This window comes from Octodon degus, unplaced genomic scaffold (assembly GCF_000260255.1).
Source record: "Octodon degus isolate 3935 unplaced genomic scaffold, OctDeg1.0 scaffold00005, whole genome shotgun sequence".
NCBI classification, from domain to species: Eukaryota; Metazoa; Chordata; class Mammalia; order Rodentia; family Octodontidae; genus Octodon; species Octodon degus.
The window spans coordinates 16,263,519-16,280,728 of record NW_004524581.1 but is presented as its reverse complement, the minus strand read 5'-3'; the positions used below and the strand labels follow the sequence as shown (position 1 = coordinate 16,280,728).

The following is a 17,210-nucleotide window of genomic DNA, read 5'->3' as shown; positions in this document are numbered from 1 at the left end:
ACATCTATCGTGAGCTAGTGTTCAAGTCATCATGTGCACTCTCTTAACGGTGGAAATCCTTGCTCTTCTTCCAAGTGCCCTATTTACAAATCACATTCCTGAGAGTGGTCAAGTGTGTGTAACAGTTACAACCATTTGTCAGGTGGCTTGTTTGATTTGTCATTGTTGTTTCAAGTTGTTAACTTGCAGGACTGGACTTGGAGCAGATTACTCCTTGGCTGGTCCCTAGATTGTGGGAGGCTGCATGCCTCAGAGGACCCATGACTTGCTCTTGATTTAGACGACCGTGTAGGCAGTGACCCTGTTCTAGAAGAGCTGTCTTCAGTCCACAGGGGGACACATCCTGTCCCTGACACCTTACAGGATCTCTTATGTTCTTTATGCCCAGAACACACACCTCGGCTACCTTGCGAATTCTTTTTCACATTTCTGAGAAAAAAAGGTAGTGGGAACTGTTTCTCTTGGCCCCTAGCTTATAGCTCCTCAGGGAGGTCTGGCTGGTGCACCCCCTTCCTTATGCCCCACTTAGTAGTAATCTACTGATTATCAGCCTCCAGGGATGAGATAGGCCCTGCCTCAGCTGTGGCTCTCTCTTTTGCAGAGTAATCTCCATAAAGAACTACCATCCGAAGATCAGGATCATCACTCAGATGCTGCAGTATCACAACAAGGTAGGACCTTGGGAGTGCTGCCTGCCTGAGGCCACTGCAAGGGTCAGTTCCAGTCTCCCCTACCTCACCCTATCCCCTCACCCCCAACACACTCCCACACACACGTTCGTGTACACCTACATGTACCAGTGCTGTGCAGAGTCCCGGGTAAAGACTCAGTAGTTAACCATCTCCATGGGACATTTCTTCAGGCTAAGCAGCTTGTTTGCAGCGGGTCACTGGAGGGAAGTCCCTTCATGTACTGAAGCGTTTACTCAGGAGCATCTATTGTACCCGCTGGTTTAGAAATATTGATGTATCCTTGGATCCCAGCAGCTTGCAGTTCTGCGTGCTGCAGGCATTCCTGCAGTCAATATTTATTGAACACCCACTCTGCCATCAGAACTCTTTCTGACACCCGGGGATGTCTATGGGGGAGAAGCTCATTCGGTGCCCTCGTGGATTTAACATTTAAAGTGCACTGAGTGCCCCCAGCAAGAGAGGTGGGATGTCTCTGAAGCTGGGTGAATATGGGGGCATGGTGGACACCGGCAGAGAGGGTTGGACATGACGTTCTGAAATTCAAGATCAGAAATTGCACGGTCACCTCCAGGAACATAGTTGGCTATGCAGAAGCTAAATATACAGGAATGTTCCTGGTGTTATAGCTTACACAAATTGGAAAAAAAGCAAATGTCAGTGTCTATGTGGTTTCACTATGATTGCCTTTCAGTAAACCAGAGTTGAAAGTCCCTCATCCAAAGGCAATTTTCTGTTACTCAGCCTGTTAGTTAACTCCCAAGAAGACAGCTTTGGGGGAGGGAAGGTGGCACCTTGCTCTATGCGCTATGGTACCAGTTAACTCCTTAATGAAGCTTTGAAGCTGGAGGTTGCTCAGTGTCTGGGGCCAGGTGTCCTGTCTGAGCAGAATAACTCCCTGCTGGGCTGTGAGTGAGACTGGGCCCCATCTTCTAGGCCATCTTCCCTATGAAATAGGCTATCAGGTGACTGAGAGGGAAGCCCAGGCTGCCAAATACACCCATGCCATGCCATTATTTCTTAATTGCTGGCAAGTACTGGCCCATTTTGCTGTGTGTGGGCCCATCAGAGGCTTCTGCGAACTGGAGCCTGCTGTCTGTGACCGGCCCACCGCTCAGAGTGGATGCCTGATGCCAAGCCCTGGGCAGGTGGCTGCAGTGCAGATGGTGTCCCTCTCCAGGCAGTGCATTTGGTGGTGGATGCCCCAGGTTACATTCTCCTGGTCATCTCTGGAAAAGTCAAGGTTACTGAAGAGATCCAGTGAGGGTTGTCGTAGGCATGAATTTACAGTGGTTTTCGGAGGGCAGCCCCTGTAGGTGGAGGTGAATCTGATGAGCAAGGTAGAGAGGGGTGACAGCACCTGCCATGAGGAACGCTCCTTCTTTCCTTTGTGATTTGACATTTCACTTAGTGTAGGAGTACTTTAAGCTTTTGTTTAGATTTTTTGGCTGAATTTAGACTGAATAGGCAAATTAGTATTGTATGTTTAGGAAGAGATGTCATGTCCTTTTCTCTTTCTAATGGATGCTTCTGTACCATCTTTAAGAAATTAAGGAGGATTTCAGCTGCATAGTTCTTGTCAAACCCAAAGCCATTCAACTAGTCTAAGATCCAGGAGTCCTCGACTAATAATTACCTGAATGTTCTTAAAATTTTTTGCCCTGTGCTTATTCTGAAACAGTGATAAAGACATCAGTGGACCTGTCTAGCGGCCTTTTGCTCAGAAAGGTTTCAGAGTCATCTCAATCTGGTTTCAGAGTCATTTAAAACCCTAAAAGCTAATAAGGACATAGAATGGGGTGACTACATTAAGGACAGTTTTCTGTGATTTTTGCTTCTGTTTTAGGGAAAGAATGAAAAGTTTAGTTGTCCCTTGTCATGTCATTACGTGTAGATTCCAAACTGAGAGTCATTACTCTGCTTCCTAGTTGTGCTCTCTCCTAATGTGCTTCCACTCATCCTTTCTGCATGTTTTTCTTCTTCTTTTTCAATCTATGTTTCCTCCTCACTTGACCCTTTTTCTGCACCCACTCAAATGGCCACAGATCTTTATGCACTCAGCATTGCGTTCACGGAAGACCTAAGGAGCATGTGAAAACTATGACATCTCGAATATATTCCCTGTGTCTGTTGATTCCATAGTTGGTCACCAGCCTTGAAATATAAAGATTCTCAATCCACTGTGACCACGTGGAGATGATATTCCAGAAACTAGAAGATAACAAGGAAACTACTTTTTCCTCCATGTAGAGCTAGTCCTGCATCTGTTGTCATAATAACTACAGATGTTTATGACTTATTTTTTTGGTTTTAAAGGAGTCTTACACCCATTGTCTCAATTAGTTTGGTTGGGACCACCTGCTTATTTAACATTCCTTGTAACTTCAGACCAAGGGGTCTAAGATCTCTTACAGAGAGCCAGTCAGTCAGAAAGCTTGAAGACAAAATAGCCCATGGCCACCTTCTCTTGAGGTTGAGCCACAGCCTACTGAACCAAGTTATGGTTCCTGAGGGTAAGATTCTAGAAGGCCTGGTGCTGTCACTGGAGCTCTTTAATACTTCTCAGTTTTGTGTAGAGAAGCATGTTCAGTCTGGCCATCTGTGAATGCAGATTTCTAAATGTGAAGGGTAAAGCTCTTCAAGGAAAGGATCATTTAGATGTCTTAGAAAAGTGTCCTTCCTGACGATTTACCTATTCATGGCTTTCTTATCTTCCCATGAGGCCTTTGTCTCTGAGCAGGAAGCCAAGTCCCGATGTTCTTCTGTAGATGCACATTCTATGAGCTTTCTCAACAGGAGGAATAGGCCCCATTCCTTTGGGCCTCTGGTCAGGGAGCACGTACTGTATATAGTGGAACAAAACCTCTTGTCTCATGGCCAGGAAGTGAAAAGAGAGGAGACAGTGCATACCCCCAAGGTCCTAAAGACCTCTTATTAGCCACTACCACCCCAAGGTCCTACCACCTCCTAATGGCACTAACCTGGAGACCATGATTTTAATATACAGGTTTTGTGTGTGGGGGGGACATTCATGATATAAACTATGGCAGTGGTACTCTCCCCTCTTCATTGGCCTCTTTGTTCATCATGGTGCCACCTTTGGTTGTATAGGCAATGAGAAATCAAACCAGGACTGGGATTCATGGTTTCCCAAGAAAGCCAATTTTTACTCTCCTTTTCCAGGAGGTAGTTCGGTAGCAAAAATGGACAGTCCTGGGCCAGCTAAGTCTGCTCTTTTTCTTCTCTAAATGAGAGAGGATTTGCCTCCAGGCTCTTGTGTAATGCTAGCATTTTCTACCAGACCCAAATTCTCTCAAATGAAGGAGGGCAAAGTTGCCAGAAACGAAGACTTGGAGTCCCTGGGTCTTTCTCCTCTGTTTCATGCCTATAGACCGCCACCCGGTCTTTGGCCCATGAGCCTCACATCCTGCCCCATGATTGATGAGATTATGTTGGCCAGGAAAGAGGGCTATGGGAGCCTGAAACAAACTTGACTTTTCTGCATAATAACATGTAAAATATGTCTGCAGAACACAAACCAGATGGAGGTACAAAGGACCAATGCTGAAATGCCTGGGCTTCATACCCAGGATGAGGGGCTTTCTGGAAAAGGTTTTGCTTGTTATTTTTAAAGGTGGTATGGAGGTTACATTGTGTCTCCCTCAGGCTTGGACCACCCAAATCTCTTGTCTCACACAAATTCATTATTTAGAGGTAATCCCTCCTTATTCTTCTCAGATGATATTAGTGTAAATGAATATTTCTCCACTTTAATTAATGAATTCTCTATAGTGCCAGGGAGGTAGAGAAGAAAAGCTGCCTTCCTAAGCCAGTGAAGAGTGGGGAGGGAAGTGCGACAAAAGAAAGGCCAATTGTTGGAATTGAGTGTACAGTTTGGGGAAGGTCTCCTGGCACTCAGCATGACAGAAATCATCATATGCTGTAGCCCACACACAGGACTGATGGAACCATGCTGTTACGAGGGAGGACACTGTCATCTTTCCCAGGAGTAAAAACTCTTGGCTTGGGACTGTCAAGATTGTCACAGAAGTGGATTTTGCAAGAAGGAAATTTCACAAGAGTTTTATTTCTGTAAGCAATGCCTGGGGCCCTTGGCCTTGGTCTAAGTCTCTACAATAGAACCTTTCATCCTTCAAGTATAGCTTTGTAGATTGTCCGAAAGTGAAAAGAAGCCTCCTTTGGTGATCCTTGTGTTGGTTGATGTGGGAGTGAAATAAGTTCAGAGCCATAACATTTTGGCACATGCAGGGACCCAGAAGGGCTCTCTGATTCAACTCCCCATGCAAATCTTGAGCTGCTGTTTTCTTTTTTCCACAGAAACTCTGAGAAATACTAAATTGGAGGGACAGTGACCTTGAGTCTTTCATGGTGGCCTCCTTCATGTATTAGACAAATTATAGCCTTAGAGTATTTCTTTACAAAACATGCCCAAATCCGCTTTCCTATAATATGTACCAGTCAGTCTTAATTCTGGCTCCAGAGCAACACAAGACAAACCTCTTCTCAGTGCGGCAACACTGGAGGCGTCCGGGTGTGACTGTCCTGGTTCCTTCTTCTGGCCAGACCTTCCTGGCTCATTAATGGTTCCTCCAGAGCGCTTTCCCAGAATGCACCTCTTATCTTGGTCATTTTTCTCAGGAAGTTATTGATCATTTTCCTTCTTTAAATCTGACTGTTAAAACTGGGGATCAAGTTCTTTGCACCTCATCCGACCCATTCACAACAGAGTGAAATGTTCATTTGTCTTGCCCTGGAGGCTGCTCCTAAGCAGCAGACACTGGCTTTCTCTGTCATGTGTCACATGGCCTCTACTTGAGGTTTTAATTACCCTTAAATTTTGCCCTGTGTTGTGTGTGTTTCTCTCATTTCTCCTGCCAAGTTAGAGATCTCCTCATTTCAAATTTATATAATAGATACTTTTGAACCTAAATGCTGTACTTGATGTGAAAGCCTTGTAAATCTTTCATTTTCTGTTTTTTAATTACTGATGTTTTCCAACTGTGGAGGACTTTTGGATTTTACTGTTTTCATTCAATATATTATCTCCATTGCTTCCAGCCTTCGAAAAATAATTGCATGAATATGTCTTCATGTCCTTGTCTCATGGTGGGACCTAATTGTATAATAGAAGTAGTCCATCCGCAGGGAGTGTTAAGACATTTACACTCTTTTAATTGGTGATTTAGGGCAGTGGTTCTCAAAGGATAGATTAGATTAGCCTCAGATTAGCAGCATCGACATCACGTTCTATAGATTAGAAATGCAAATCTTGCAAACCTACCCTGGATGTACTGATTAGAAACCCTGGAAGATAGATCTCGCGGCACATTCTCACAAACCCTGCAAGTGGTTGTAACGGCTACTCAAGTTTAAGACTCGCTGATCTAGATTATTGGGATTGCAGGCAAAAGAGACATTGAGAATCCACAGACACTTGGCAGACTTCTGGTCTGCGAGGAGCCAGGTTTGGAGCAACCTCTCCAGACATTCTCAGAACAAGGGCTAATGTGTCTTTCACAAGAGAACCTTTCTTCTGGGCCCTATTTGGCTATAAGACTAAACCTGAGGCGAGGACTTGGGCTTGGTAAGTGCAGAAGCAAGGCTGCAAAGAGTGGAAGTGTGATTCACAGAGGTGGAGAACAGAGCACTAAACCTCAGACACAAGCAAAGGGGGAAAAAAAAAGCTTGAGTCTGATTGACCTTGAGCACTCGGACACTGCTTGGTTTCCTGGCAAGATTTTGAATAATGGAATGTGTAACAAAGCAAGGCCTCATACCTGTTTCTGTTTCTACAGGCCCATCTGCTAAACATCCCAAGCTGGAATTGGAAAGAGGGTGATGATGCAATCTGCCTCGCGGAGCTCAAGTTGGGCTTCATAGCCCAGAGCTGCCTGGCTCAAGGCCTCTCCACGATGCTCGCCAACCTCTTCTCCATGAGGTCATTCATCAAGGTAGCGTCTCGTCTTATTAGAGTGCATTAGCTCAGGGTTCCATTTGTCACGGGGTTGAGTAGAGAGCACAGCTTAAACTCAAACCAGATCGACAGGCTTTAACCACTTTGGTTAAGGAGGAATTCCTTGGTACAGATTTGGGCTTGAGGCCAGCTCCTTTCAAAATTATGTTTTTATTTTTATTTGGCACATCCAGGGCCATTAAATGATTGTTCAAAGCACAATCCTCTCTCTTTTTTTTGACAAACCACATGTTTATCTATCAACAAAGCCTCCGCTGTTAAAACAAAAATATGATTTATATACATTCCATATGGTACCAGAGCGCCTAAAGAAAAGAATTATCATTTTGCTCTTTTATATCAAGTGGCTGGTGGACCTCTCACTGTGTGGATAAATGCAGACCATGTGTTTGTGCCGGAGCCCAAACCCTAACAACATAATTCATTTATTTATTTCTGCACAATCAAGGAGGCCAACAAGGCTGACATGCCATGGCTATTTGAATGGAGAATGACAGAATGAACTGAGTCTGTTACCCTGGGAACTGGGCATTCTGGATGTGTTCGTGTCCTCGTCAGCTGCTACCCCGCGGACCTGACTGGGCAGCCACTCCATTGTCCCCAAAGTGGCCACTATCTGTTGGGCCAACTCAAGCAAAGAGAATAGAGCAGCTCTACCCTCATAGGGCAGTTCTAATTAGGCATTTCAGGGATTTGGATTGAGGACCAGGCCTCTACTAAGAAGGCTTCTGGAGTATGAGACAATAATAACTCTAGTTCTTGTCTCTAGGGTGCTTTTAACTTAGTCGAAGTGGCAAACTTGCCTGGTTTAGGCGTTTCTTATTGACTGCTTGCCTGGTTTAGGCCTTTTTTATTGGACACTTGCCCGGTTTAGGCCTTTCCTACTGGATGCTTACCTGGTTTAGGCCTTTTTTATTGGATGCTTACCTGGTTTAGGCCTTTCTTATTGGACGCTTACCTGGCTTAGGCCTTTCTTATTGGACGCTTACCTGGTTTAGGCCTTTCTTATTGGACGCTGGTGTCATTTTGCTGCAGATCTAAATTTACATTCACCTTTCTGCTACATAGCCAGCTGAATTAATTGTATTCAAGGTGGATGCTGATGGAGTGGAGGAAGTGGTCTTGGCTGTGGTCAGGAGGTACCTTAGGAAGCAGGAGGCGAGCAGGCGATGCAGGCGCCCTGTGCTCAACCTGGGCATGTGTGACCTGTCACTTAGAGCAAGAATTTTTTCTCAGTCCTTCTACTCTACCCTTACCTAATTGACAGCATCTAGCCCATGGATGGATAATGTGCCTCTACCAGAAGGATAAGTTGTGTTGAAGCGCCTTCGGTACTCACGGTAATTGATACCTTGATTTAAGTTTCTTTCTTTCTTGTGCTTGTAACGTAGTCAGACCTCAGCTCAACTGAAATCTGAGCTCAGACCCCACTTGCAAATAAGGACGCTGCTTTCCTTTCAGTATCTTCTTTAAGCCAGGCTGCTTTTGTCTTGCATGGATGAAACCGAATGCAGGCAGAATGTAAGCAGCTGGGAGGTCCGTGTGGCTCTATTTAGAGACAGGCTCCCACAGCCAGATGTAGCACGTGTCTCTCAAGACTCTTGGTGCAAGCAGTCCAGAGCCAGGATAAAGGACTGTCACCACAAGAACTCCTCTGGCTCTCTTATCCAAGCTTCCAGCGGGAGGTGGCTCTCAGGACCAAGCGCATGGTCTGAGGAGCCCGGCTGTGCTTCCTCATGTTGATGTGACATGGCCCTTGGCAGGGCCCCACCGCAGATGGGGCCACTTGACGTGCGTATGTTTTGATTTTGTGGTGCCTGCGTGGTAACTGGAGCTGGCTGTCAAGGAGATTAATAAAGTGGATGTGACATTGATTCTTCAGTGCTCTTACCAGCAGAGAGAACTTCTGCCCAGCTTCCTCAGGACCCTGATGGGCCTCACCTCTGAAGCCAAGGACGTCCCCTCCAGCTTTGCTAATCCCATTGCCAAGTTCCTGTTTAGGAAGAGCCTGTGGGAGAGGCTGGACCCGGCGCTGGTGTAACTGAAAACACATTTCCCTCCCACGGTTCTGTTACTGCACTGTGGCTGCCCAGGGCCAACTCTCCATGTTTGGAAGTAGCTCTCTGAATGTGGCCTTTTGACACTGAGGTGGTCCTTGTGTTGGAGCTTGCTAAGGTATGCGATCTGCAAGTAATAAGCTTTCTCTTCAGGTTTGTTTTTCTCTTTAGACTGAGGTCAGGCTTATTCAGGTATCGCCCATTCTATACTACCATCTTTGTGGAGCATCTTATGCTCCGAGTCCCAGATCCTTGTCTCTTTCAGGTCATGGCAAACACCAGTGTGATGTTTCTCTTGGTGTGTTTTATATATGATCTTCTATTCCAGAGATCACAAAGCCCTTACTTGCTTTTGGTGGCGCTCGGTAGAGAAAGAAGCCTGTAAATGGATTATTGCTTATAGAAATCACTTCCTTTATTGACCACATCTCCCATGGTAGAGAATTTGTCAGACAGGATTATTAGCATGGAGTAGAAGGAGGCAAGTTTTAGCAGGGTTTGGTCCTCCGGAAACACTTCACATTTCTAGAAGCCAAAGGTAAAGTGTGAGCCTCCCTTCTCTATTGCCCTGGCAAGACAGTGGCTATTTCTTGGTTCTTCAGGATATATCCTAATCCACCTTTTCTCAGAGAAGAAGGACAAGAGGGACTGTGACAGGGAAGGTATCTCACAGGCAGAACACAGTGGTTGTGTACTGAGCTTTTTATTATTCCCGGGACCAAAAGCTAAGACCAAAAGAGGACGATACAGAGGGAGGGACTCTGCCATATAGGAATTACAAAAGAAGTCCAGCCAAGAGGTGTTAAGAAATATAGGAGAAATGTTTTTGTGAACTGTCCACTAACTTTGTTCTCAGAGATTCTAACCCTAGGGTCCCAAGTCATTGCACCCCAGAACCGACTTTTCATGTTGTTATCTCTGAGTTGTTCTAAACACTTTGAGAGTTGGTTTATATTTTAGCCCCCTCTTTATGAGTAATGAATTCTTTAAGTTTGGTAGCTATTCCTAAAGAGGTTTTCTTCCTGGCTGTTTATCCTTAATTTACTCCATTCAAACTTCAACGAATGCCTTGTGTTGTTTCTGATATGCTGGGACTTACAAACCTATGCCAACTTCCTATCCAGTACCTTTAGGAAAGAGGCTGGGGTTGGTAACCCAGGAGTTCTGCAGCTCAGTAGCTTCTGTTTGTGACAGCAGAGCACCTTGAGTACCTTTGAGGAGAGGAGACAAATGTCCTGGTACCTTGTCTTAATGACATTCTCAGTAGTCCTGGGACATCCTGTTTATTCTCCTCTCTCTGACCTCCTTCCAGTGGCCTCTCGGGTTCCAGTGAGCATCTCCCTAATGCCTTCTTGAAAGACCAAGGCCAAGACCTGATTTGGCCTGGCTTATATCACCCCATCCCCGAATAAGTGGTCACTTGTTCCCCTCTGTTGGCCTCCTCACTTGGATATAATGTACAATCAGTGATTTTCTTATTTTTGTTTTACAGTTTTACTATGTCTACTTGACTTTCTCTTTAGCATAGGGGGTTTCCAGTTTGGTCTTAACCTGCCATTTTTTATGAATGGTGCTATTATTCCACTAGCATGAGTCATCTTTGGACATAATAAATTGTGTGTGTGTGTGTGTGTATGTGTGTCACTGTGAGAGTGATTTACTCTTAAAATTGCTTTTTATTCTACTTAGAAACTTCTAATTAGTACATTTAGATAGCTCTCAGAATTTCCAACTATTGTTGGCACATGCAGCTAATCTATCATTTTATGAACATAGGCATGCCTATGCATGCACATACAACTTGGAATATGGCGTGCCCTCCATAATTATTTTTGCTAAGTCAGTCATTAGAATGTAGAAAATATGTGATGTCTTTCATATGTTTTCCTCTTGTTCCACAAAATTTGGGAATTGTGGGTAAAAGCTTACTTGATATCAATCACAACAGCTTTCTCCATCACATTTTCTTTCTTTCTTTCTTTCTTTCTTTCTTTCTTTCTTTCTTTCTTTCTTTCTTTTTGTACTTGGGATCAAACTCAGGACCTTGTGCTTGCCAGGAAGGTGCTTATATTGCTGTGCTATCTCCTTGGCCCTACTTTTTCTACTTTTGAGTGAAAAAGCACTAGAAAACTCTGGCCTGTGCTGTGTAGGTTATCTGTTGGCAAAAGTAGGATGGACGCATAGGCTATTTGTTCAGTGTTGCTGTTACCATACTGAGATAAACTCTTTGTAGTGCATAGTCTTAGCACTAACCATAGCCAAGGGAATATGTTTGATACCTTGAGTTTTGGTTTATGCACTTAGGTTCATTTCTGTATATGCCTGTAAAAATAATCCGATTTAGGATCTAAACAATAAATCAAGATTCTTTCATAATTGCTAAAATATACTGAATCCTTTACTTAGCGTTAAATGTCTATGATTTCATTGAATTCCTATAATGACTCTGAGCAAATACTACCTTCACCTTACAGTGGCAGTTGCCATGAATTAAAAAGTAACCCATGTGAGGACATAGAGCTTGGAAATGTCAAGTTAAAGTGTTTAAACCTGAGTGTTCCAGGTTTCTCCTGAGTGAATGATGAGAGAAATCCTAGCACAGGCCTTAGTTTTCTGGCACTCATCTTAGGGCAGTTGATTCAGTAGAGATTTCATGAGCACCAACTATTTGCCAACAATGCTTGCTCATTCCATCATCTTTACAGGGCAGAGGCGCTGATAAGCTTCAGGAAAGTTCCAATCTGACTGGGCCGTGTGGGCACAGGCCCAGATTGTGGGTCTTGTTCACCTTTCTCTCTTGTCCTGAAACAGCAGAGGTCTCTGCATTAAGATAGGCAGTGGGTTAGCTTAGCTGAGCTGAGACAGGATAAGGACTGAACTAGGTCCCAAGAAGGGGGGGTGGTATTTGCTGTTATGCACTGGTGAAATCAGTTGAGGCTAAACTAATTGGAGTCTCAACCAAATGAATCTGAAAGGTTGAGAAGGTTTAGGTAGGTGCACCTGGGAAAAATGAGCATTTTTTTTTTTTTTTTTTTTAGTTTTCTCTAGAGAAATGGAACCAATTGTGTGTGTGTGTGTGTGTGTGTGTGTGTGTGTGAGATGGACCACATACAGCATTTCATTCAATGACAGACTGTATATACAACAGTGGTCCCATAAAATTATATTGCCTGGTGGTGGCATAGCCCTCTTGGTTAGTGTAAATATACATCATGACGATCACACACAATGAGTCATCTCGTGATGCATTTCTTGGACCGTGTCCCCAGTTTTAAGCAGTGCATGACTGCGTATATCACGCTACATCTTCTGTCTGCAATTGAACGAAGAAGAGAGCACTTCGAAAGAATGGCCTTTTGTTATTAGAAGGCTAAGTCACAGATTTGCCTTTGCTCCTCTTCTCTGTTCCTTCGGCCTTCTGGTGGACTGGATGAAGTCCACCCATACTGGCAGACGGTCTACTCACTCTACCACCTTTCATGGCAATCTCATCCAGAAACACCATTGTGGACACACCCAGAATAATGTTTAATCAAATAGTTGGCCACCTCCTGACTCACTCCTGGATTAATGGACAGATTGTCTGGTGGTATAAGCTGCTTAGATCAGGTAAAGGGAGGCAAATACATGGAAGTCAAGAAGACAGCGATTGCATTTGTGACTGAAAGTCTCTAACAGGGTAGATTTCCAAGTTTTGCATGAAGGATAGAGAGGCTCTTGGCCTTCTGGGGTGGCAGAGCTCCAGGTGGGAATCAGTAGCCCATCCCTGCACACCGCAGCTTGTACTCCTGGCTTGTCTTCTGGGTGGCATTGCTTGTTGTCCTTTTTTCCCCTGAGGCAATGGATAAATGGTAAGCCAGGGGGTACTTGCTCCAGTTTCACTGCCTAGAACAGTAAAAGGCTCAGCATAGTAGTTACTCACTAAGTGATTCTTGGATAAATGAATACACGCATTTGCTTTTGCCTAGTCCCACCAGCATATCTTCTGGATGCTTGGGAGTTTGTGGGGTTAGGAAGGCAGGTCCAGTAGGGACTTACAATTTGGTAAGATTTTGGTGCTGAACATTTCTTTCTCTGCTACTGTTTGTAGTTCTCTTGCCAAATTAATGAGCTTTGACTCAGTATAAAGACTTGAAACACAAAGCTTTATAATCCTTGCTGAGCACCACATGGAGGTTGGTTAAATTTGGTTATAAACCATTTTGACTGCCAGAAAATCAAGTCAGTGTACTGCTTAAGTTCACAAATCAAAATAAACACCCATGAATTGAAATGAATTTGCTGAAAACCTCAGGATCCCATTTGGTCCAATACCCTTGCATTTTCTCTCTCTTTTTTTTTTTTTTTCACAAATCTCTTTAGGTCAGGAGCTTTGACTCAGACACTACTTTCTCCAGCTCCATTCTGTCCAGGGTCACTCATGTCCACCCAAAAGTAGAGTAACTTCCATGAAAAAATTTTTTTCCAAACAGAGAAAAGTAAGCCTTGAGCTATTAACAAGGACTCTGTTCCCCGATGGCCCTGGTAATTTCTAGAACATTGAATTAAAGAGTTCTCAGACCTTTACAAATTCTCAAGGCAAACATTATTAGCAAAGAGAAGCCATACAGCATGGTAGGAGATTGCCAGAAAATGTCAATGAGACTTCTGAATACAATAAAAGAAGTTGAGGCTCTCTCTCTCTCTCCCCAACTTCTTGCTTTCTCCCTCCTTCCCCCTAACATGATTAGAAAGTCATTTCATGTGTCTTATATGTTTGGTCAATCAAAGGCAAATGTACATGATTGATGGTGACAGGGAACACATTTAACTCATTATTCTTTACTTTGCAGCAAAATGATTTGTGTAAACTGTCTGTCTAGCATTAAAGGTAAAACAAACTTAGAAACCCCAAAATGTTTTATTTTCATTTAATATTTTCCTTTTGGTTTTATAGCTGTAATCACATATGGATTCTTTTATTTGGCTCTTGGCATGGGCTGAACAAAGAGGACGGGAGTGTGGAAAGATTACATAACACACGCAGAGCCCTAGGCCCACTGACGATGGAGCCCTAAGAGCCACAGTGGTCAGGACTTAATGTGACAACCCAGGAGAGGCTGTGGCTTACACCGGCCCTTATCAGCTGGCAGGATGTGGTCGCTGATGAGAAACGCCAAACATCATCTTGAACAAGCCTCAGGATAAACATCAAACTGAGTTCTTTCAGGGATTATCAGCCTCTCATTAAATGTTTGCATTCCTACGTACACCTGGGCATCCCAAGCTCTGCCCGCCTGGCCTCCCTGGTTTTCCAGGTTTTTAACTTAGGCTTCATCTCCTATTAGTAATTATATAAATAAACAAAAAACAAAACCTGAAAAGAATGCAGTTACAGATTCCTGAAGTCTGTTGGTTACCACAAAAGCCATACCAAGTGTGAATATATGCCTGAAAAGATGATAAACAGTTGAGAACTGTGAGGTCGGTATCCTGCACATCCAGAGAGTCCAAACCAAGCAATCCCACTGATGGCATTCCGTGGGCATTTGTTTAAGATCTCTGCAGTTGGGCTTGGTAATTTGGCTCAGTGGTAGAATGCTTTCCTAGCAAGCTAAAAGCCCTGGGATTGGTCCTCAGCAACAACAACAGCAACAACAAAAAATTAAAAAGAACTTTGCAATTATAGGAATACCCTAGATTTGCATGATGTTTTTCAGTTTACAAGATGCACACTTGTATTTAAATTCTTTTTTATTTGATGAGATACATTTGGTTGAATATAACATAGAAAACTTGCCAAACGAGAAGCAGTTAGTACCTCTGACGTTCCTTAACTTAGGAAGAAGCGGAAGTATTCCCTGTTTTTCTGGGAAGCAGAAATGACAATCTGACAGCTCTTGGTCACACAGCTAGCTGCCAGGGAACCGTAGAGCCTGGCTGGCACTCATTGGTGTGGTTCAGAGTGCATTGCCTTCCCTACCATTATGTAAGCGTCTCATAGAGAAAGTCTCAACTATGGATAAACACTGCCTGGCTTTACATTCAAATCAGTCCTTTGTAAGAAAACACCTTGCAATAGTTAACCAGGCCAGCCTATAAAACCAGTCAAAGTGAGGAAGCACATATTCCACCCATTCTGCCCATGGTGCTTACTCAGAAAAGGGCCTCAGCAGTTCTCTCTAGACCAGGCTGCCTTCTGGAATGGACAGGTTGGTTGCTCAAGTCAAATGCTGCAGTTGAGCAGAGAGCTGACATATTGGCCTAAGGGTCTAAGAAAGCTAGAAAACTTAGTTCCAGGCTCCTGAAGGAAGGAGTGAATGGGTTGGAACGCAGGATGGTGGACTTCCAGTCCAAGGCAGAAGAAGCCAGATCCAGGAGGAGTAAGTTGCATTGACCAAAGGAAACTTTCTCAGAGAACAGCCATGGCTAGCCCTAATCCTCACAGGCGCCTTCCAATTCTAATGAACGATTCAGAAAACTCAAAAATAATTTAGGTGTCAATGGCAAGGCTGGGGTGATAAATCTTCTAGGTTAGTAGAGAATTCGAGTTTCACTTGACAGCATTTCTTTGGCCATTTTTCATGATAGGAAAATTCTTAAAGCATGTTTTTCTGCTAAGATTCAGAAATGATTATAATTGTCCACCTATCTTTTTCTGTTATTTTATTTTTTAAATTAAGATGATGGCAACTTAGTTTTGGATATAGACAGATCTGTGCATTTAAACACATAGGTAGAGTCATATCTCACATTACTGTCACTACAATCAGGGTACAGTATAGTTCTCACCCACCACCTTTCCACAGTCAGTTTTACAGTCACAAAGTGAGGCTCCCCAAATTGGTCATCACACATCTGTTCTGTCACTACAGTTTTTGTTTGCAAATTTGTCTTGCAAATGGTGTCATGCATGTATAATCTTTTAAGATCTTTTTATTTTATCACTCAAAATAATTCCTGGAGGTCTTTGTAGGTTGTTGCTTGTGTCAGTACTTAATTCTTTTCTGCTATTGAATATTATGCCACTCTATGGCTGTACCAGGGTTTTTGCTATCCAGTCATCCCTTGGGCTGCATGTAAATGCTTTCTGTTTTAAGAGATTATGAATAGAATGGATAGAAACATTTCTATAGAAGTGTGTGAAGTCATAAATTGTGTTCCCTAGAGTAAATGCCTAGCAATGGGACTGCTGGCTTACTTATATAACAGTAAGATTATATTTAACCTCAAAAGACCCTGCAGAAGTGATTTCTAGAACAGCCACGATTGACCCTTTCCAATAATGAGCTCCCATTGCTCTGTATCCTCATCAGCACTGATGTTGTGGTATTCTTTATTTTGACCACTAGTGGGTGTGTAATAGTGTCTCATATGTTAAAATTCTTTGTATTAGTACGTTTGCAGAATATAATGTTTACATTCATTTTAAGAAGTAGGTGCATGTACTTAACAATACTGATCCTTTTTCTTCCCCAGCCCCTCCCCTCTCTCTTCTTCCCTGTACCCCATTTTCATTTCTTTTGAAACAAAGGAACAAACTATCTTATCAAACTGGAAATAAAAAAGTAATTCTTTAGTTTCAAAAGAGGGGTATCTTTAAAATATCTACAACTAAAATCAAGCTTAATGAAAGACCAAATAGTCTTATAACTGAGCATGAAGCTATTCTAAATTTTCCATTCTTACTTTACTTTTTCTGCTGTTGAGAATTGAAACTAAGGCCTCACCCATGTTAGAAAAGAACTCTACCACTGAGCCACACCCCCAGCCCAGCTTCATAAAGCAAACTGAGAAGTATTTTCTTTTCTTTCTATTTTCTGCAAGAGACTTTGAGTGGAATTAATTTTTTTTTTCTTCTTCAAATGTTGGGCAGAATGTAGTACCATCTGAGCCCGAATTCCTTTTCCTAAAATTTTTGGACGAGTTTATTATTTTAGATAGTCACAGAATTATTCAAATTACATTTTCAATCATTAATAAGTTGTGCCAGTTTGAAGTTTCTGAGGAATCAGTTGCCGTATGTAGAGTTCATCATATCCCATCATTGTCTTTGATGGTTTATAGGGCCTGTAATGATGACCTTCTTTTTTTATTCCTAGTTTTGTAATTTGTGTTACCTTTTTCATTTGTCACTCTTACTAGATATAAATTTTGTGGATCTCTTAGAATTGATGTTGATTCACTGTTCTCTTTATTTTCCTTGTTTGCTTTGGCTTTATTTTGTTCTTCTTCCCTAGCTTTTAAAAGACAGCACTAAGATGAATGGTTTAAGACTTCTCCTTTTTAATATAGTACATATATGTGTAGTACATATTACTTCGTTCTAGGTACTACTTTAGCAGCATTCCCCAAATTTTGATTTATTACATTTTCATTTTTTCAGTTAAAATTATTTTCCAATTTTTCCTTGAGACTTCTTCTTTGATCTTATAATTTCCAAGTACCATATTTAGACTATTCCTCATAACCTTTCGACTATTGATTTGT

General features: G+C 42.8%; 1 protein-coding gene across 7 annotated transcripts in view; it reads left to right on the top strand.

Annotated features, from left to right (window-relative positions):
* Positions 1 to 17,210, top strand: part of Kcnma1 (potassium calcium-activated channel subfamily M alpha 1) — a 756,236-nt gene that overhangs the window by 546,060 nt on the left and 192,966 nt on the right. For all 7 annotated transcript variants that reach the window (XM_004624076.2, XM_004624075.2, XM_004624064.2 and 4 more), the window contains exons 13-14: positions 602 to 671; positions 6,506 to 6,661. In XM_004624076.2, coding sequence (XP_004624133.1) covers positions 602 to 671; positions 6,506 to 6,661 — 226 coding nt within the window. The remainder of the gene's footprint in view (positions 1 to 601; positions 672 to 6,505; positions 6,662 to 17,210) is intronic.